This window comes from Peromyscus californicus, unplaced genomic scaffold, assembly GCF_007827085.1.
Source record: "Peromyscus californicus insignis strain IS unplaced genomic scaffold, ASM782708v3 Scaffold_15__1_contigs__length_86483966, whole genome shotgun sequence".
In the NCBI taxonomy this organism is placed as follows: Eukaryota; Metazoa; Chordata; class Mammalia; order Rodentia; family Cricetidae; genus Peromyscus; species Peromyscus californicus.
Genome location: NW_026294447.1, coordinates 28,131,376 through 28,147,956, shown reverse-complemented (window position 1 = coordinate 28,147,956; position 16,581 = coordinate 28,131,376). Strand labels below are relative to the sequence as shown.

Below are 16,581 nucleotides of genomic sequence, written 5' to 3'. Positions count from 1 at the left end.
TTTCCAGGTAGCCTCCCTGGTGATGTGAGTAGCAGACAAGTCATCCTTGTTTCATGTCTAGTATCCTGCTATGAGTGAGTACATACCATGTTTGTCTTTCTGAGTCTGGGTTACCTCACTCAGGATGATTTTTTCTAGATCCATCCATTTGTCTGCAAACCTCATGATGCCATTGTTTTTTTCTGCTGAGTAGTATTCCATTGTGTATATGTACCACATTTTGTTTATCCATTCTTCAGTTGAAGGGCATCTGGGTTGTTTCCATGTTCACTTTGGAAATCAATATGGCGCTTTCTTAGAAAATTGGGAATCCATCTCCCCCAAGATCCAGCTATACCACTCTTGGGCATATACCCAAGAAATGCTCAACCACACCATAAGAGCACTTGTTCAGCTATGTTCATATCAGCATTGTTTGTAATAGCCAGAACATGGAATCAGCCTGCTTTCTTATAGAACCTAGGACCACCAGCCCAGGGGTGTCCCTACCCACAGTGGGCTGGTCCCTACCACATCGATCACTAAGTAGGAAAATTCTCTACAGGCTTGCCTACAGCCAGATCTTATGGAGGCAATTCTCAAATTAGTCATCAGTAGCTTGTTTCAAGTTCATGTAAAAACTAGCCAGCACAGCTCCCATGTCTGACTCTTTTTTTTTTTTTGAACAGAAGAGTTTATTTTATCTTATTATTACAGAGAGAGAGTCCATAATGGCTGAGGATGAATGGCAGCAGGCAGCCAGAGCAGGAAACTGAGAGATCACATATTCAGTCACAAGCAGAGAGAGTAAACTGGCCAAGGGGACTAAGTTATGAGCTTCTAAAGATGTATTTCTTTAGCAAGACTGCAACTCCACATAGCCTCCCCAAACAGCACTACCAGCTTCAGAGCAAGTATTCAAATGCCTGAGTCTGTGGGGTCATTTCTAATGGAGACTACCACAAACTCATTACTGTATTTCATCTTGATTTAGTTGTGATACATCATATGCACCTACAAATAGTCCATTTTGTAGAATAAAGGTTTTTAAGATGTCCAAATGACTACATGAATTTCATTGGTATCTATTGTAATATATTTTTCTATTTTAAATAAATTAAAATTTTTCTTCTTCTTCTTCTTCTTCTTCTTCTTCTTCTTCTTCTTCTTCTTCTTCTTCTCCTCCTCCTCCTCCTCCTCCTCCTCCTCCTCCTCCTCCTCCTTCTTCTTCTTATTGGTTTTTCAAGACAGGGTTTCTCTGTGCAACAGCCCTGGCTGTCCTGGAACTAGCTTTGTAGACTAGGCTGGCCTTGAACTCACAGAGATCTGCCTCCGAGGGTATGGGATTAAAGGTATAGGCCACCATCACCTGGCTTTAAATAATTCTTTAATTTTTTAAAAATTACAGTATAATTACATCATTTCCCTTTCCCCCCTCTCCTCCTTCGAAACTCTCCCAAGTGTCCCCTAGTTTCTTCCAAATTCAAGCCTATTTTTTCCTTTTTATGTATGTTTTCCAAGCTGACCATTGGTTATTGGGTAACCAGTTGGTGTGTTCTTCCTGGGGAATACTGTTTTTCCCACGCTCAGCACTCACTCTCTAGTTGCCTGTAGTTCTTTGTGTATGATTGAGGCCATGTGGGCTTCCCCCGTCCCATGTTAGCATGCCTGTTGGTGTCGTCCTTGTTCAGGATGTGTTTAGGCAGCCATGTTGATGAGACTTCGTTGGGTGTAGCTTCTCTGACATTTCTAGGAGACACAATCTTTTTTTTTAAATTTATATATTTTTTAACTTAAATTTTTGAATTCATTTTATATACCCTCCACAGATCCCCCTCTCATCCCTCCTCCCACTCCTCCGCCTAGAACACCCTCCCCCCACCACTCATATCCTAATCTCCTCCTTCAGAAGGGTAAGTCCTCCCATGGGGAGTCAGCAAAGCATAGTACATTCAGTTGAGGCAGGTCCAAGCCCCTCCCCCCTGCATCAAGACTGAGCTAGGTGTCCCATCATAGGTAATGGGATCCAAAAAGCCAGCTCATGCACCAGGGATGGATCTGGTCCCACTGCCAGGGGCGCCTCAAACAGACCAAGCTACACAACAGGAGACACAATCTTACAGCAAACTTCCTGTTCCTCTGGCTCATTAAATCTTTCTTCTCCCTCCTCCACTATGATCCCTGAGCCTCAGGTGCAGGAGGTGTGGTGTAGATGTGTCAGTTGGGACTGACTCTACCAACTCTGCATTTTGATCCTTTGTGGTTTTCTGTAATGGTCTCTGCTGCAATAGGAGTTTCCTTGATGGGGGTGAGGACTATACTTCCCTGGTTAGACCCCGGAGAAGGATGTCTTTTTCATTAATTGTGTGTGTGTGTGTGTGTGTGTGTGTGTGAAGAGGGTTGGGATGGAGGGAGAGAAAGAGCAAGAGAGTTCATGTGTACCTTGTGTGTGCAGCAGCCCCTGGAAGAAAGACGAGGGTGTCATATACTCTGGAACTAGAGTTACAGGGAGTTGTGAGCTGCCATGTGGTGCTGGGAATTTATTTATTTGAGACAGGAGTGTATATACCTGCTTTTTGTTATCCTTTACATTTTTTGAATGAGTTCTTTTCCTTCAATAGTGTACTTTTCCCAACACTGGTGCTCGGATCATGATGTTCATTGGTGGTCCTGCTACCCAGGGGCCTGGAATGGTGGTTGAAGATGAATTAAAGACTCCAATAAGATCCTGGCATGACATTGAAAAGGATAATGCCAAATATGTTAAAAAGGGAACTAAGGTAATTTTTTATTCAGTTGTTTTCTTGTGAATTGTTTTCTATTTTTGTAACTTTACATTTTTAGGGGTGGTTTGCAAAGGTATATTTCACTAATGGTGATTCTTGAATCTTTGTATTGTTTTTGCTTGTTGATGCCCTTGTTATTATTATTATTATTGCTATTTTTAGTTCAGACTTTTAGTTTAATTTTGCTGTACTGTTTGATAGTTTTTGGTAGTCATTGTTATATTTTTAACAATAATTGATGTCATATTTTTGACACTGTGAGTGCTTTTTTCTGCTAATGAGTTTCCCATTTGAGCTCAGAAATTTTATTTTTTTTGTTAAAGCTGCAAAACCATGCTTTAGATTGGCTTATCTTCTGTTTTTTTTCTCTTTTCAGATGTATTTGTTACTTGCCTATGGATTTAGCTAGGAAAAAGAGTTTTGTGTTGTTCTCTTGGTTTTTTTTGTGTGTGTGTTTGTGTTGAAGAAGAGAATACATACCTCTCTTTAGTTTTGTTTCACTTAGTAACATATCTAAAAATAATGGCTTTTAAGTCGAAGAAAGTTAAAATATCAGACTTTGCTTACTTATTTATTTGAGACAGAATCTTTCTATATAGTGCAAGACATGATGCTCCCTTTGGAGTCTCCCCAGTGATGGGATTGCTGACATCTGCCACATGTCTAGCTGGAAGTCATTTTACTTCTAGAAGTCATTTTATTACTTTTATAAAACTATATTTTAGGAAATTAAATGAGACAAAATGAGTAAATTATGAGTTGTTCTTTTACTCTTAAATTATTTTATCTGTTAATAGGAAAAAGATTTCTAGGACAATTAGGTTATATATTTGATTTTATTGAAATCTTTCATAGCACTTTGAAGCACTGGCCAATCGAGCTGCTACGACCGGGCATGTTATTGATATCTACGCATGTGCATTAGATCAGACAGGTCTCCTGGAGATGAAGTGCTGCCCTAACCTTACTGGGTACGTATGTGCATATCTAATAACGACTGCTTACAGTGTGAACCAACACTGAGAGCTTAGGAAACGACACACTCACTCATGGTCTTCTGCTTTATGGCAACATTCCTGACAGCTCTGCTGTGTCTTCTTTGGAGCTCATGGTATACTTTTTTTCTGAAAAGACAGGCTTATAAAGGCACAAGTTCTTTGGAAAAAGTTTATTCTAAAGTTTCTTAGTTGTTTTAGTAATGTTTTTGAGATAGTGCATTGTAGCAGGCTTTCTTTGGTCTACCAACCATGGTGGAGACTCCCAAACCATGACCCAGAGACTTCTGATTAATTATGAGTAGTTGGCCTAGCTTAGGCTCATTTCAGCTTAGCTCTTTTAATTTAAATTAAGCTGTTTCTCTTTATCTACTTTTTGCCTCAGGACTTTTACCTTTTCTTTCTGTATGTCCTACTTTTCCTGCTTCTTCTGTGTCTGTCTGTCTGGCAGCTGCTCGTCTGTCTGGCCCCGGGCATGTGCCTCTCTTTTTCCCTCGTTCTCTCCTTCTTCTCTCTTCTCCTGAGCCTAGATTTCTCCTCCTATTTATTCTCTCTCCTGCCAGCCCTGCCTGTCCTTTATCTGCCTAGCTATTGGGGCTATTCAGTTCTTTATCAGGTGCCTTAGGCAGGCAAGGTAAACTAGCAATATATCTTTTCACAATTAAACAAATGCAGCATAAATAAATGTAACGCACCTTTATACAGTTAAAGTAATATTTGCAGCATAAACAAATGTAACACATCTTTTCCTAGTTAAAATAATATTTCACAACAGCATATCATGAAATGTATCCATTTAAAATATTAAATGAGGTTTTAGTACGTTCACAAGTTATATGACCATTACTGTGATTGAATTTAGAACATTTGTCTGACCCTGGAGAGACTCGGCCTGTTACCTGTTACCTTCCATTCCTCTCTCCTTTCTCACCCCATCCTCTTGCCCTAGGCGATACTACTTGCCTCTTCTGGATGTTTCATGTAAGTGGAGTAATAAGTGGTGTTTGCTATTGGTTTCTTTAAAAAATATGTTTATGAATGTCTTGTGTATGTATGTATGTGTGCTGTGTGTATGCCTGGTGCCCAAGGAGGTTAGAACAGAGAGTTGGATCCCCTGGAATTGCAGTTACAGATGTTAAGAGGCACCTTGTAAGTGCTGGGAACTGAACTGGCATCTTCTGCAAGAGAAACTAGTGCTCTTGACCACTCAACCATCTCTCCAGCCCACCACAGGCTTCTTTTATTCAGTGTGCATTTTAAGTTTATGCACATTTACGATGTGCTAGTATTTCTTTTTATTGCTGAAAAAAGTGAAGTAGGGGTTCAGCTTCATTCAGTGTTCTCTTAGACATATACCTAGGGAAATGTAAACAACTAGGAGCTCAGTGGGGAAAAATACTATAAGGTAAAGGCCATGGCAATCTGTACTAACCATTACAGATACAAAATAATGCAGGGTGGAGATTAAGTAATTCAGCATTGTAAAGGTCATTGAGAATCTTACTAAAAACAATGAAAGTTGACCTAGAGTGAATTAGAAAGACAACAGGGGCAGAGAGTTGGAAGAAGCTGATATGGACAAGAGCTTCTCAGGTATTAACTTGTACAAAATCTTGGGTTTCTTGTGAAAAAACCAGTGCTCTTTAGTATGTTTGAGATGGAGTTGTTGTTGGTGTTAATGTTGCTGGACCAAGGACCACACTTTGAGAAGTAGAAGTATAGACAACTTTTGTGGATACTTACTGAGAAAAGGAGCAGTCATTAATGCACGATGCATTATCAAGTATTTTACAACACGGATAATCTTAGATGATGCGTGTAAAAGGAGAAAATCTGGACCAGTTAACGGCCCAGTGGGTAAAAGCCCTGATGGCTAGCCTGAGACCCTGAGGTGGATACTTGGGACCCACATGGTGGAAGGAGAGAACTGGTACCTGAAAGTTGTTCTCAGACCTTCACATGCACACTGTGTTGTGTGCATACCCATATACATAACATAAATAAAGGTAATTGTATTTTAAATGAATTATTAATAGAAATAGAGTTAATTACATTTGGTTTGGGGAAATGTTTTTACTATTTGTTCATAGTGTAAGCAATTTATTTTTTTCAGGTAATACATGAGCCCAGTTAATTGTGTTGTTATGTTGTGTTTGCCTTTTTCCTGTGCAGAGGATACATGGTAATGGGTGACTCTTTCAACACTTCCTTATTCAAGCAAACTTTTCAAAGAGTATTCACCAAAGATATACATGGAGAGTTAAAAATGGGCTTTGCTGGCATATTAGAAATAAAGGTAAGAATCCAAACTTGACATGTGTGATATGTTATCAAGTGAGAACATTGTAGGCTTAATGATAGCTTTAAAACATTAGTCAAATTCAGAGGTACTTTAAAAATAATGGTTACTTTTGACCTTGGATTAGAGATTTTGTTTCCCAGAGAAAGGTATTGTCATTAAAAACCCATGAGACTGGGATCATTCTGAATAATGGTTAGAAAAGTAGATGTAAGTAAAGTTACTTATATTGGATATATATTTTCATTTTTTAGAGATAAGGTCTTATCAGTTTGTCTTCTAACTCCTGACATCAGCTTTCCAGGTGCTGTGATGTACGTGTGTTCTACTCTGCCTGGCACTACACATTATATTTCTTTTCATACTTAATTTATATGTTAGTTTTTTTGTTTGTTTATTTGTTTGTCTTGTTTTTCGAGACAGGGTTTCTCTGTGTTGCCCTAGCTGTCCTGGAACTTGCTCTGTAGACCAGGCTGGCCTTGAACTCACAGAGATCCACATGCCTCTGCCTCCCCATTGCTGGGATTAAAGGCGATCACCACCACTGTCCGGCTATATGTTAGTTTTTATAATGGCAGAAATGAACTAACTTGAGAGGAAATTATTCTTTAGTTTTGAGATTAGTGTTGGTTGTATGTAAAATTCCATCATGAATTTCAAATATTGACTTAAAACACTTGGAAGGCTTTGTGTTAATTACATGTATATTGCAAAAACCCTGATTGTGAATTTTCATTAAGTATTTCTTACCATGTAATCAGCATGATGGTAGGAAATTGTGGAGATGTGATTGGATCTGTAAGGTAGAGGTTTTGTTATTAGGGAAATTTCGTCTTGAGAGAGAGAGACTAAGCTAATGTATATGATCAAATGAAGTAACAGTAGAAAACAAAGTGGTGTAGAAGTTTAAGAGAAGTAAGAGCTGGGCATAGCGGCTCATGCCTTTAATTCTAGCCCTTGGGAGGCAGAGGCAGGGGGATATCTGAGTTTGAGGCCTGTCTGGTTTATAAAGGACTGCCAGGACTACACAGAGAAACTCTGTGTCTCAAAACAGAAAATAAAACACCAGGGAAGTGTGGCTTATATTATTTTCTGAAAGATGAGAGGAAAATGAATGTTATTCAGTAGCCCAAATTGAGGAGAATCCTGGAGGCGAGCATCAACATGAGATGTTTGGGAAGAATGCCTGGTGAGAGTGGACGGTTTGTGTTGAAATATTAGAACCATAGTATTAATTATGTGAGCTGCTTGTAGATTGGAGATACATGTATCTGTCATTTGAGGGTTAATGAAGAACCACATTTCACTGTATAGCCTGGCTGGCCTGGAACTCACTATGTATGCCAGCTTGGCCTCAAATTCATAGAGCTCCACCTGATTCTGTATCCCAGTGTTAGAATTCATGGCATGAGCCGCCATGCCCAGCAAAGTAGATTTTTTTTTCTCCAGTGCTGGAAATTGAACCTAGGGGCCTTTTCAGTGCTAAGCCAGTGCTCTGTAACTGAGCTACAGTCCCAGCATTTTCTAATTTTTAGTTACAAGACAATGTAATAGCTTACATTTGGTAGCAGGAGAAACTGGGAAGAGACTAATCTTGGGGCTAGAGAGATGGCTCAGTGGTTAAGAGCACTGGCTGTTCTTCCAGAGGACTCAAATTTGATTCCCAACATCAGCTCATAACTGCCTGTAACTCTAGTTTCCAGCCATCCAGTGCTGCCTTGTCTCTGTGGGGACTAGACATGTACATGATGTATAGACACACACACACACACACACACACACACACACACACACACACACACACACACACATATATATATATATATATATATATATATATATGCAAAACATTCCTACACATAAGATAATTAAAAAAGAGATCAATCTTCCGGACAGAATTTTCTGTGGAGAAGCAATAGATGAAGGCCAGGAGTTTGATATATGCAGTTTGAATTTAAGGCATAGCATGACTTTGAAAGCATGGTCAGATTCCCACATGGAGTCCTCCTATGGCTGGTGGAAATAGAAGACTAGAATTAAATTAGAGCCTAATGTTTAATTATTTTTAATTTTAGCATATTTTCATTGCCTTGTTTTTGAGACAGGATTTTTCTGTGTAGCCCTGGCTGTCCTAGAACTTCCTATGTAGACCAGGTTGGCCTCAGCCTCACATAGATCCACCTGTCTTTGCCTCCAGGTGCTGTAATTAAAGGTGTCCCCCACCATACCTGGGTCTTCACTGACTTTCGAGTTTTAAACATGGAAGAATGGCTTATATTCTTAAACACTTATAAACATTTGAACTTATTAAAAATTTTTATTATATTTATTAATGTGTGTGTCTCTGTGAGCACATGCTCATGCTATGATGCTTGTATGGAGGTCTGAGGGCAACTTTGAGGAGTTGGTTCTTTCTTCCTACCATGTGGTTCCTGGGATTTAAACTCAGTTGGTCAGGGTTGGTGGCAAGTACCTTTATCCACTCAGCCATCTTTGGAGCTCTATCTTTATCCTTGAGGAAACCAAATGTACCATGTTCTTATTTACAGACCTCAAGGGAAATAAAGATTTCAGGAGCTATTGGACCCTGTGTGTCTCTTAACTCTAAAGGACCCTGCGTGTCTGAAAACGTAAGTAATGTTTGTTCTAAAAAACACAATTAATTTCTAGGCTAGCACAAAGACAGGCCCGTCATGGAAGCCTGTGATTTTCCTTTTCAACTGTTGTATGTGGTTAAGCTTCTGTCGCACACTTCCATGTGTGGTTGTTCTTTTCCTACCACCAGTGCTCTGTTTTATATGGCTAAGCTATTCCTTGTCCTAGTGTGCTCTTATATAAATTCTCATGCCTTGGACATTTTTAGGTTTCTTAAAACCAAAATTAATTTCAAGTGGCGTTTGTCACCATAATTAACAACAGAACAACCAAATCAGAGAGATTTAGGTTTCAATCCCTTCTTTTTCTCTGCCTGTTGAGAGACTGTAATGCATTCCAAAATTACAGTCATGTAGTTGTAGGTAGGATGATAAGACAGCACAAAATAGACAATCAGCTTTCAAAAATGACAAAGCAAAAAAAATCAGTTTATATGCAGTTTGTGTGGTAAAGATTTGTGTCTGAATTTTCTTGGCATTTAGAATGCTTATAATTCTGATGCAGAGGACCTAGTCATATATGCATATATATAGGATCCCTTGACACAGATAAGAAAGTTGAGTGGAAAGGTAATGTTACTGGTTAATCACTTGTTAAATAGTGCATGCTTCAAAAAAACCTTGTATCCTTTTCATTTACTTAGCAAACCATTTAATAATGTTAATGTTTTTGTCATGCAAAATGCTTAATTGTATTTAATTATGTGTTGGTGATATGGTGTTAAAATTTTTAAGCTCTTAAGATTTATTGAATAAATCTGAAAGCTGTGTGCTTTTTCTTACTGGAGGCTTATCCCTGCTTTTCTTCTTCCTATAAATTAATAAATAATGTTCTTCACCTTCCAAGCACCCTGTCTTCTTTTTTTATAGGAGATTGGAACAGGTGGCACTTGTCAATGGAAGATATGTGGACTCAGTCCCACTACAACCTTAGCCATGTATTTTGAAGTTGTTAATCAGGTATGACTGCTTACATTTAAAAAAACATGTTTTTGGTATTTTGAGACAGAGTATGTAGCTCTGGCTCCCTGGAACTCACTATGTAGATGAGACCGGCCTCGAATTCTTAGTCCTCTGCCTGTCTCTGCCTCCCAAGTGCTGGGTTCAAAGCATGTTCCACCCTGTCTGGCTGACTGCCTGATTTTTAATACTGAAAGGTAAACAAACACTAAACTTAGAACTGAGTCTTTCATATGAATTGGAGGATTTATTTTCTAGTTCTGTGAACCGTGTCATTAGTAGTTTGATAGATTGGCAATAAATCTGTAGATTGAATTGGGTAGTATGGACATTTTAACAATACTGATTTTCCTGTCAATGAACAAAGACATCTTTCCATTTGTTTAATTTCTTTTATCCTTGTTTGGATTTGAAATAGGTATTTTTTTTACTATTGTAAATGGGATTATTTTCTCCTTCTCTCCCCACCTCCTTCCCTTCCTTCTTCTCTCCTTCCCTCCCTCCCTCCTTCCCTCCCTCCACAGCAGTGCTAGGGATTGAACCAGGTTTTTACTCTGGCTAGGTAGATGTTCCACCATTGAGCTCTCTATGTCTAGCCCTTGATTTCCATTTCAGAGAGTTTGGTATAGGTGTATGACAGTGTTACTGATTTCTTTTAGCTTGAGTCTTATGTAGCCAAGATGCCTTGAATTCCCTGTGTAGGTGATGATGGCCTTGAACTTCTCAACTTCTGATTCTCTGCCTTTCAAGTGCTGGGATTACAGGCATATGGCAACATGCTTGTTGTTTTTTTCTAAAAATTATTTTAAAATTATGTGTATGTGTGGGGTTTTGTGCCTATGTGTACAAGAGCCCACAGAAGCCAGAGACATCAGATTTCCTGGAGCTGTAGTTACAGGTGCTTGTAAGCCATCTAGTGTGGGTTCTGAAGTCAAACTTGAGTCCTCTGTAAGAGCAGTATTTACCTTTTTTGTTTTTGTTTTGTTTTGTTTCTTAAGACAGGGTTTCTCTGTGTAACAGGTCTGGCTCTTCTGGAACTCTGTAGAGCAGCCTGGCCTTGAACTCTCAGAGATCAACCTGCCTCTGCCTCCTGAGTGCTGGGAATAAAGGCATGTACCATCACTGTCTAACCAGAATTCACTTTGCCCCACAAATAAGGTAAAATTTATTTCCTCCTCATGCCAGCTTAATGTAACAAGGTGATCTTTTTTTAAAAATTTAATTAATTTATATATTTTACATCCTGACTGCAGCCTCCCCTCCCTCCTCTTCTCCCATTCCCCTCCCCTCTGCCCTCTCCCCTCCCCCTCAGCCCCCCACCTCTCCTCTGTATTTGCTCAGGAAGGGCCAGGCCTGCTATGGGCATCAGCAAATCATGGCATATCAAGTTGCCTTAAGACCAAGCACCTCCCCCTGTATTCAGGCTGGGCAAGGCAATCCAGCATGAGGAAACAGGTTCCCAAGAGGCAGACAAAGCACCAGGGACAGCTCCTGCTCCTACTGCCAGGAGTCCCACAAGTAGAACCAAACTACTCAACTGTCACATATATGCAGAAGGCCTAGGTCAGTCCCATGAAAGCTCCCTGGTTGTTGTTTCAGACTCTGTGAGTTCCCATGAGCCAGGCTAGCGGTTTCCAGACAGGCTGGGTAACAAGGAGGGCCTGAGTGGGGGGACATATGGATCTCCCTGGGAAGTGGAAACAGAGGAGATATGCAGGGGGAACTGGGACAGGGTGGGCATGGGAACTTGAGAGACTGGGTTGTGGGGTGGACAGAGGGAAGAGTGCTGAGAGACATGACTGGAAAGGGGGGCTTAATGGAGTCAGGTAGAAGCCTGATGCAAGGAAACTCAGAGCTACAAGGATGGCCCCAGCTAAGACTCCTGACAGCAATAGATGCATAGCCTGAACTGGCCATCCCCTGTGATTGGATTGGTGACAATCCCTGTTGTCATCAGAGAGCCTTCATCCAGTGACTGATGGAGGCAGATTCAGAGATCCATGGCCAAACATTGGGCCTTTTGGCCCATACTCGGTAGTCCTGCTGAGGAGAGGGAGGAGGGATTGTAGGAGTCAGGGGGGTCAGGGACATCGCAGGAAAACCCACAGTATTTACTCTTTTTTTTTTTTAATTTATTTATTATGTATACAGTGTTCTGCCTGCATGTATCCCTACAGGTCAGAAGAGGGCACTAGATCTCATTACAGGAGGTTGTGAGCTAAAATGTGGTTGCTGGGAATTGAACTCAGGACCTCTGGAAGAACAGTTAGTGCTCATAACCACTGAGCCATCTCTCCAGCCCCGTATTTACTCTTAATCACTGTCTTTTCTCCAGCTCCTTGCTCTTCCAACATTAAAAAGAGGTTATTTTTTTCATGATTTTTAATATTTTTAGTTGGATGTGTAGAGATCTCTACGTGAGAGACAGGTTGTGTTATTTCAGTGACAGTTTGACTTCCTGTTCTAATTTCGATGCTCTGTTTTCTTCCTCTTGCCTGATTTTGTGGCTAGGACTTTTTGTAGTACAATGTTTAGTGACTGGTGAAAATAGGAATCCTTATTTTATTCTAGACACTAGAGAGAAGCTCATTTTCTCCCACTAAGGTTTGATGTCATTTGTGGCCTTTTAATGCATGGCCTTTTGTTATGTTGAAGTAGAATTCTTCTATACATAATGTGTTTATCATTCTTATTAAAGAGTGCTGAATTTTACCAAATGCCTTTTCTGCATCTATTGAGGTGACATCATATGCCTTTTGTTTTACACTTTATTGATATAGTACTATCATATCATTTATTCATTTGCATGTGTTGAACCACTCCATAGGAAGAATCCCACTCTGAGAAGATTGGTATTAGTTCTTTGTTGCTGCTGTAGTTAGCAGTGTGAACCAGGGAGAGTGGGGGCCTAAAAACGAGGCAGACTAAAGTCTCATACAATAGCCAACTTTATTCAGAGCATCAGACAGTTTCTACTCTGAGGGTTAAGAAGAGTCACCTGAGTAAAGTGTACAAGGACAAGGACAGGCTGCATGTGGCAAAATCATGTTTTTCCATAGAGGCATATAAACAATTAATAGCCAGCTGTAATGAATAATCTAAATGAATTCACTCCTATCCCCTACATTTGGGAGGGGCAGCAAAGCACATTCCAGGAACAGCCCAAGTTATGGAGGAACAGAGATTACAAGACTTCTGTCTTGTTTTCTCACAAAGTCTCAGAAGTCTCACCCAGCTTTGTTCATGGACTGTGTTCTGACAGTTCTTTAAATATTTATCGGGCTCTGTAGTGAAGACTTCTGTCATAGTTAGATACCATGACTACGGCAACTCTTATAAAGGAAAACATTTAATTGTGAGTGGCTTACAGTTCAGAGGTTTAGTCCATTGTCATCATGGTGGGAAGCATGGTGGCATGCAGGCAGACATGGTTCTGAAGAGATGGCTGAGAGTTCTACATCTGGATTGGCAGATAGCAGGAGGAGAGAGTGACACTGGGCCTAGCTTGAGCTCCAGAAATCTCAAAGCCCATCTCCAGAAATCTCAAAGCCCATCTCCAGTGACATACTTCCTCTAACAAGGCCACATCTCCCAACAGTGCCACACCCTATGAGCCTGTGGGGACCATCTTCATTCAAACCACCACAGCATCTGACACTGGGCTTTATTTTATATTTATTTTATGTGTGTGAAATTTATTTTATGTATGTTTTGCTTGAATGTATGCACGTGCACCACATGTGTGCCTGGTGCCTGAGAGTCCAGAAGAGAGCATTAGATGGCTAGAGTTGGAGTAATGGGTGATTGTGAGGTGCCATGTGGGTTCTGGAAACTGAACCTGGGTCCTCTGGAAGGACAGCCAGTGCTCTTAACATCTGAGCCATCTCTTAGCCCCTGGGCTTTCTCTTTCCCTAGAATGATTTTTTTAGTGCTAGAAAATATGTAGTCTTTGATACTGTGACATGGCCATAGTAGGTTTTGCTTTTGGTTGTTAGTAGATTTTAGATTTTGTTCTTCTTATTTTGTACAGCATAATGCTCTAATTCCTCAAGGAGGGCGAGGTGCAGTTCAATTTTTGACCCGGTATCAGCACTCAAGTGGGCAGAGACGAATCCGAGTGACCACAATTGCTAGGAAGTAAGTTTTTATTTTATTTTATTAGAGTTTTAATTATATATAAAAACTATTGTAGGTCATACTCTCAATCTGGGTATCTTGTTTGGGTAACATTTATCACTAGAAAATAAATATTTATGGCTAAGGGTTTATTTACAATTTGTTTCTTTCAAACCTAGCTTATTTTGTAGAATAGTCAATGATAAGTGTAATAGCAGATTGTTAAAAAGTAATTCTAGAACAGCCAGGGCTGCATAGAGAAACTGTCTTGAAAACATAACAAAACAAAAAGTACTCCTCAGGGTTGGGAAGATAGCCCAGTTGGTAACATGCTTTCCTTGTAAGCATAAGGACCTGAGATTGATCCCAGAACCCATGGGAAAAAAGCTGGATGTGGTAGAACCTACGTGTAATCCCAGCTCTGGGAGATGGAGACGGGTGAATTGCTGAGACTCACTCTCCAGCTAGCCTAGCCAGTTTGGTGACCTCCAGGCCAGTGAGAAATCCTGTCTCAAAAAACAAGGTGCCTGGCTTCTGAGGATGACACCTGGGATTCTTCCTTGCCTACCATATCCTTGTGCACAAATGTGCAACCATATATGTACACGAGTGCTCCTGAGTCACACACTTAAATTGTGTTTATTATGACCAGGTATGGTGGCACACACTTGTAATCCCAGCACTTGGGAGGTAGAGGTAGGAGGATCAGGAGATGTAGGTCATTCTCAGGGAGTTTGAGACCAGCCTGGCAAACATGAAACTGCCACCCACACACACACACACACACACACACACACACACACACACACACACACACACACACAACAGGCTGGAGGAATGGCTCAGCAGATAAGAGCACTTGCTGCTGTTGGAAAAGACCCAAATAGTTTCCAGCATCTGTGTTGGGTAGTTAACAACTGCCTATAACTCTGGTTTCAGGGGATCTAATGCCCTCTTATGACCTCTGCAGCACCCACCCACACATACACAGACAGGTTTACATATACACACTCCTAAATCAAAATTAATAACAACAGCAAAATAAGTGAACAAATTTTATTTATCTTATCCCCATGGGGAGAATCAAACATTGTATTTAGTAGACACTAATATACACATGTATGTACATATACACTTTTATACATGCATACACATATGTGAAGTATGTATCATATATACTTAATAATATAGTGTTATGATTAATGACATTTCATTTCAGCTGATGGTTAGTCTATAACTATAATTCCCCATGTGTTATTAATGCTCTAATTCATTTATCATACCATCATGCAGCTCCTGCTTTGTGGATTAGGTGCTATTAGGGGCTTGATCCACTATGATGGTGTGGTGTAGACTTCTCTTCAAACTGTCTGTGTTGAAGGGTTAGTTGTGGTTTTTCTTCTCATCCTTTGGAATGAATGCTTTTACTAAGTACAATAAAAGTGAGTTAGTATGAAAACAAAAAGTTTAAAGGCCACTGAAATCACATTTACTTACTTTTAATTGATTGGTTTGTCAGGCATAAAATTATCCAACATACACACAAATACACATAAAACTGTAAGCGAGCCCTCTCAATTAAATGTTTTCCTTCTCAGAGTTGCCGTGGTCATGGTGTCTTTTCACAGCAATGAAAACCTTAACTGAGATAGGCTACATAGTGAGCTCCAGGCCAGCAGGGCCTACACAGTAATACATTATAATATCAACCACTCAGACTGAGATTCTCACTTTAATTTTTTTCAAATCTTTTTTCCCTGTATGTATATAAGTGTGTGTGTGTGTGTGTGTGTGTGTGTGTGTGTGTGTGTGTGTATGTATGTATGCGCGCACAGGTGCACTCATCCATGTATGATCTTGTGGAAGCCAGAGGTCAACATCAAGTACCATTTTCTATCACTTTTCATTTTAGTTAGTGCTTGCTACAAAATGTCTCTTACTGCACCCTGAGCTTGCTGTTTGCTCTAGAATGGTGGCCAGCAAGCCCCTGGGATCTGCTTGTCTGTGCTTTCCTAGCACTAGGTTTCAGGTCTGCCTCCGCATCAAGCTTTTTACATGGGTGCTGGGGATTGGAACTCAGGTCCTTATGATTACATAGCCAGCACCTTATCCGCTGAGCCATGTCCCAGCCCAGCCCATCACTTCATTAGCGTATGTAATTTGTACAGAGTGCTGGGTTTCCTTATGACCTTATGTACTTTGTTCATGTCCTTCTTGTTTTCCTTCTTGCTCTCCCTTTTCCCAATCCCTTCCTCGTCTGTGATAGTCCTGCTTTTACTGTTGTCTGTTACTGACCCCCCTAATCCCATGTGTGGAAGGAAATGCAATACTTGTCTTTATGAGATTGACTTACTTTGATTAACACGATGGCTCTCTAGTTATCCATTTTCCTGGTGTATTTTCATTCTCCTTTACAGTGGATAAATCTCTGTAGTGTATCTAAGGCCACATTTTCTACCCCTTCCTTTTTTTTCCTTTTCCTTGTATAGCTCAGGCTGGTCTGAATTTTGCAGTGATCTCCCTCATCAGCCCCCTCCCCCACCTCCATGTAGCCCTGACTGTTCTGGAATTCACTATGTAGATCAGGCTGGGGTTAGAGGCATGCAACCACTAAGCCCAGCCTGCCTCAGCTTCTTATGTCCTAGGATCATAGGCCTTCACCACTGTGCTCAGTGTGATGTTTTCTTTGTCCATCCATTTATTAATGGGTGCTTAAGTTGGTTATGTAATGTAATGTGATGAGAATACATAGTAGACACAGATGTGTAGGTGTCTCCCCTAAGGGCTGACTG

General features: G+C 40.4%; 1 protein-coding gene across 2 annotated transcripts in view; it reads left to right on the top strand.

The window, feature by feature from the left end:
- The window catches only part of Sec23a (SEC23 homolog A, COPII coat complex component), a 51,720-nt gene that overhangs the window by 13,190 nt on the left and 21,949 nt on the right, over positions 1-16,581 (top strand). For both annotated transcript variants that reach the window (XM_052738587.1, XM_052738586.1), the window contains exons 7-12: positions 2,601-2,759; positions 3,621-3,736; positions 5,933-6,056; positions 8,609-8,689; positions 9,584-9,673; positions 13,704-13,810. In XM_052738587.1, the coding sequence (XP_052594547.1) occupies positions 2,601-2,759; positions 3,621-3,736; positions 5,933-6,056; positions 8,609-8,689; positions 9,584-9,673; positions 13,704-13,810 (677 nt within the window). The remainder of the gene's footprint in view (positions 1-2,600; positions 2,760-3,620; positions 3,737-5,932; positions 6,057-8,608; positions 8,690-9,583; positions 9,674-13,703; positions 13,811-16,581) is intronic.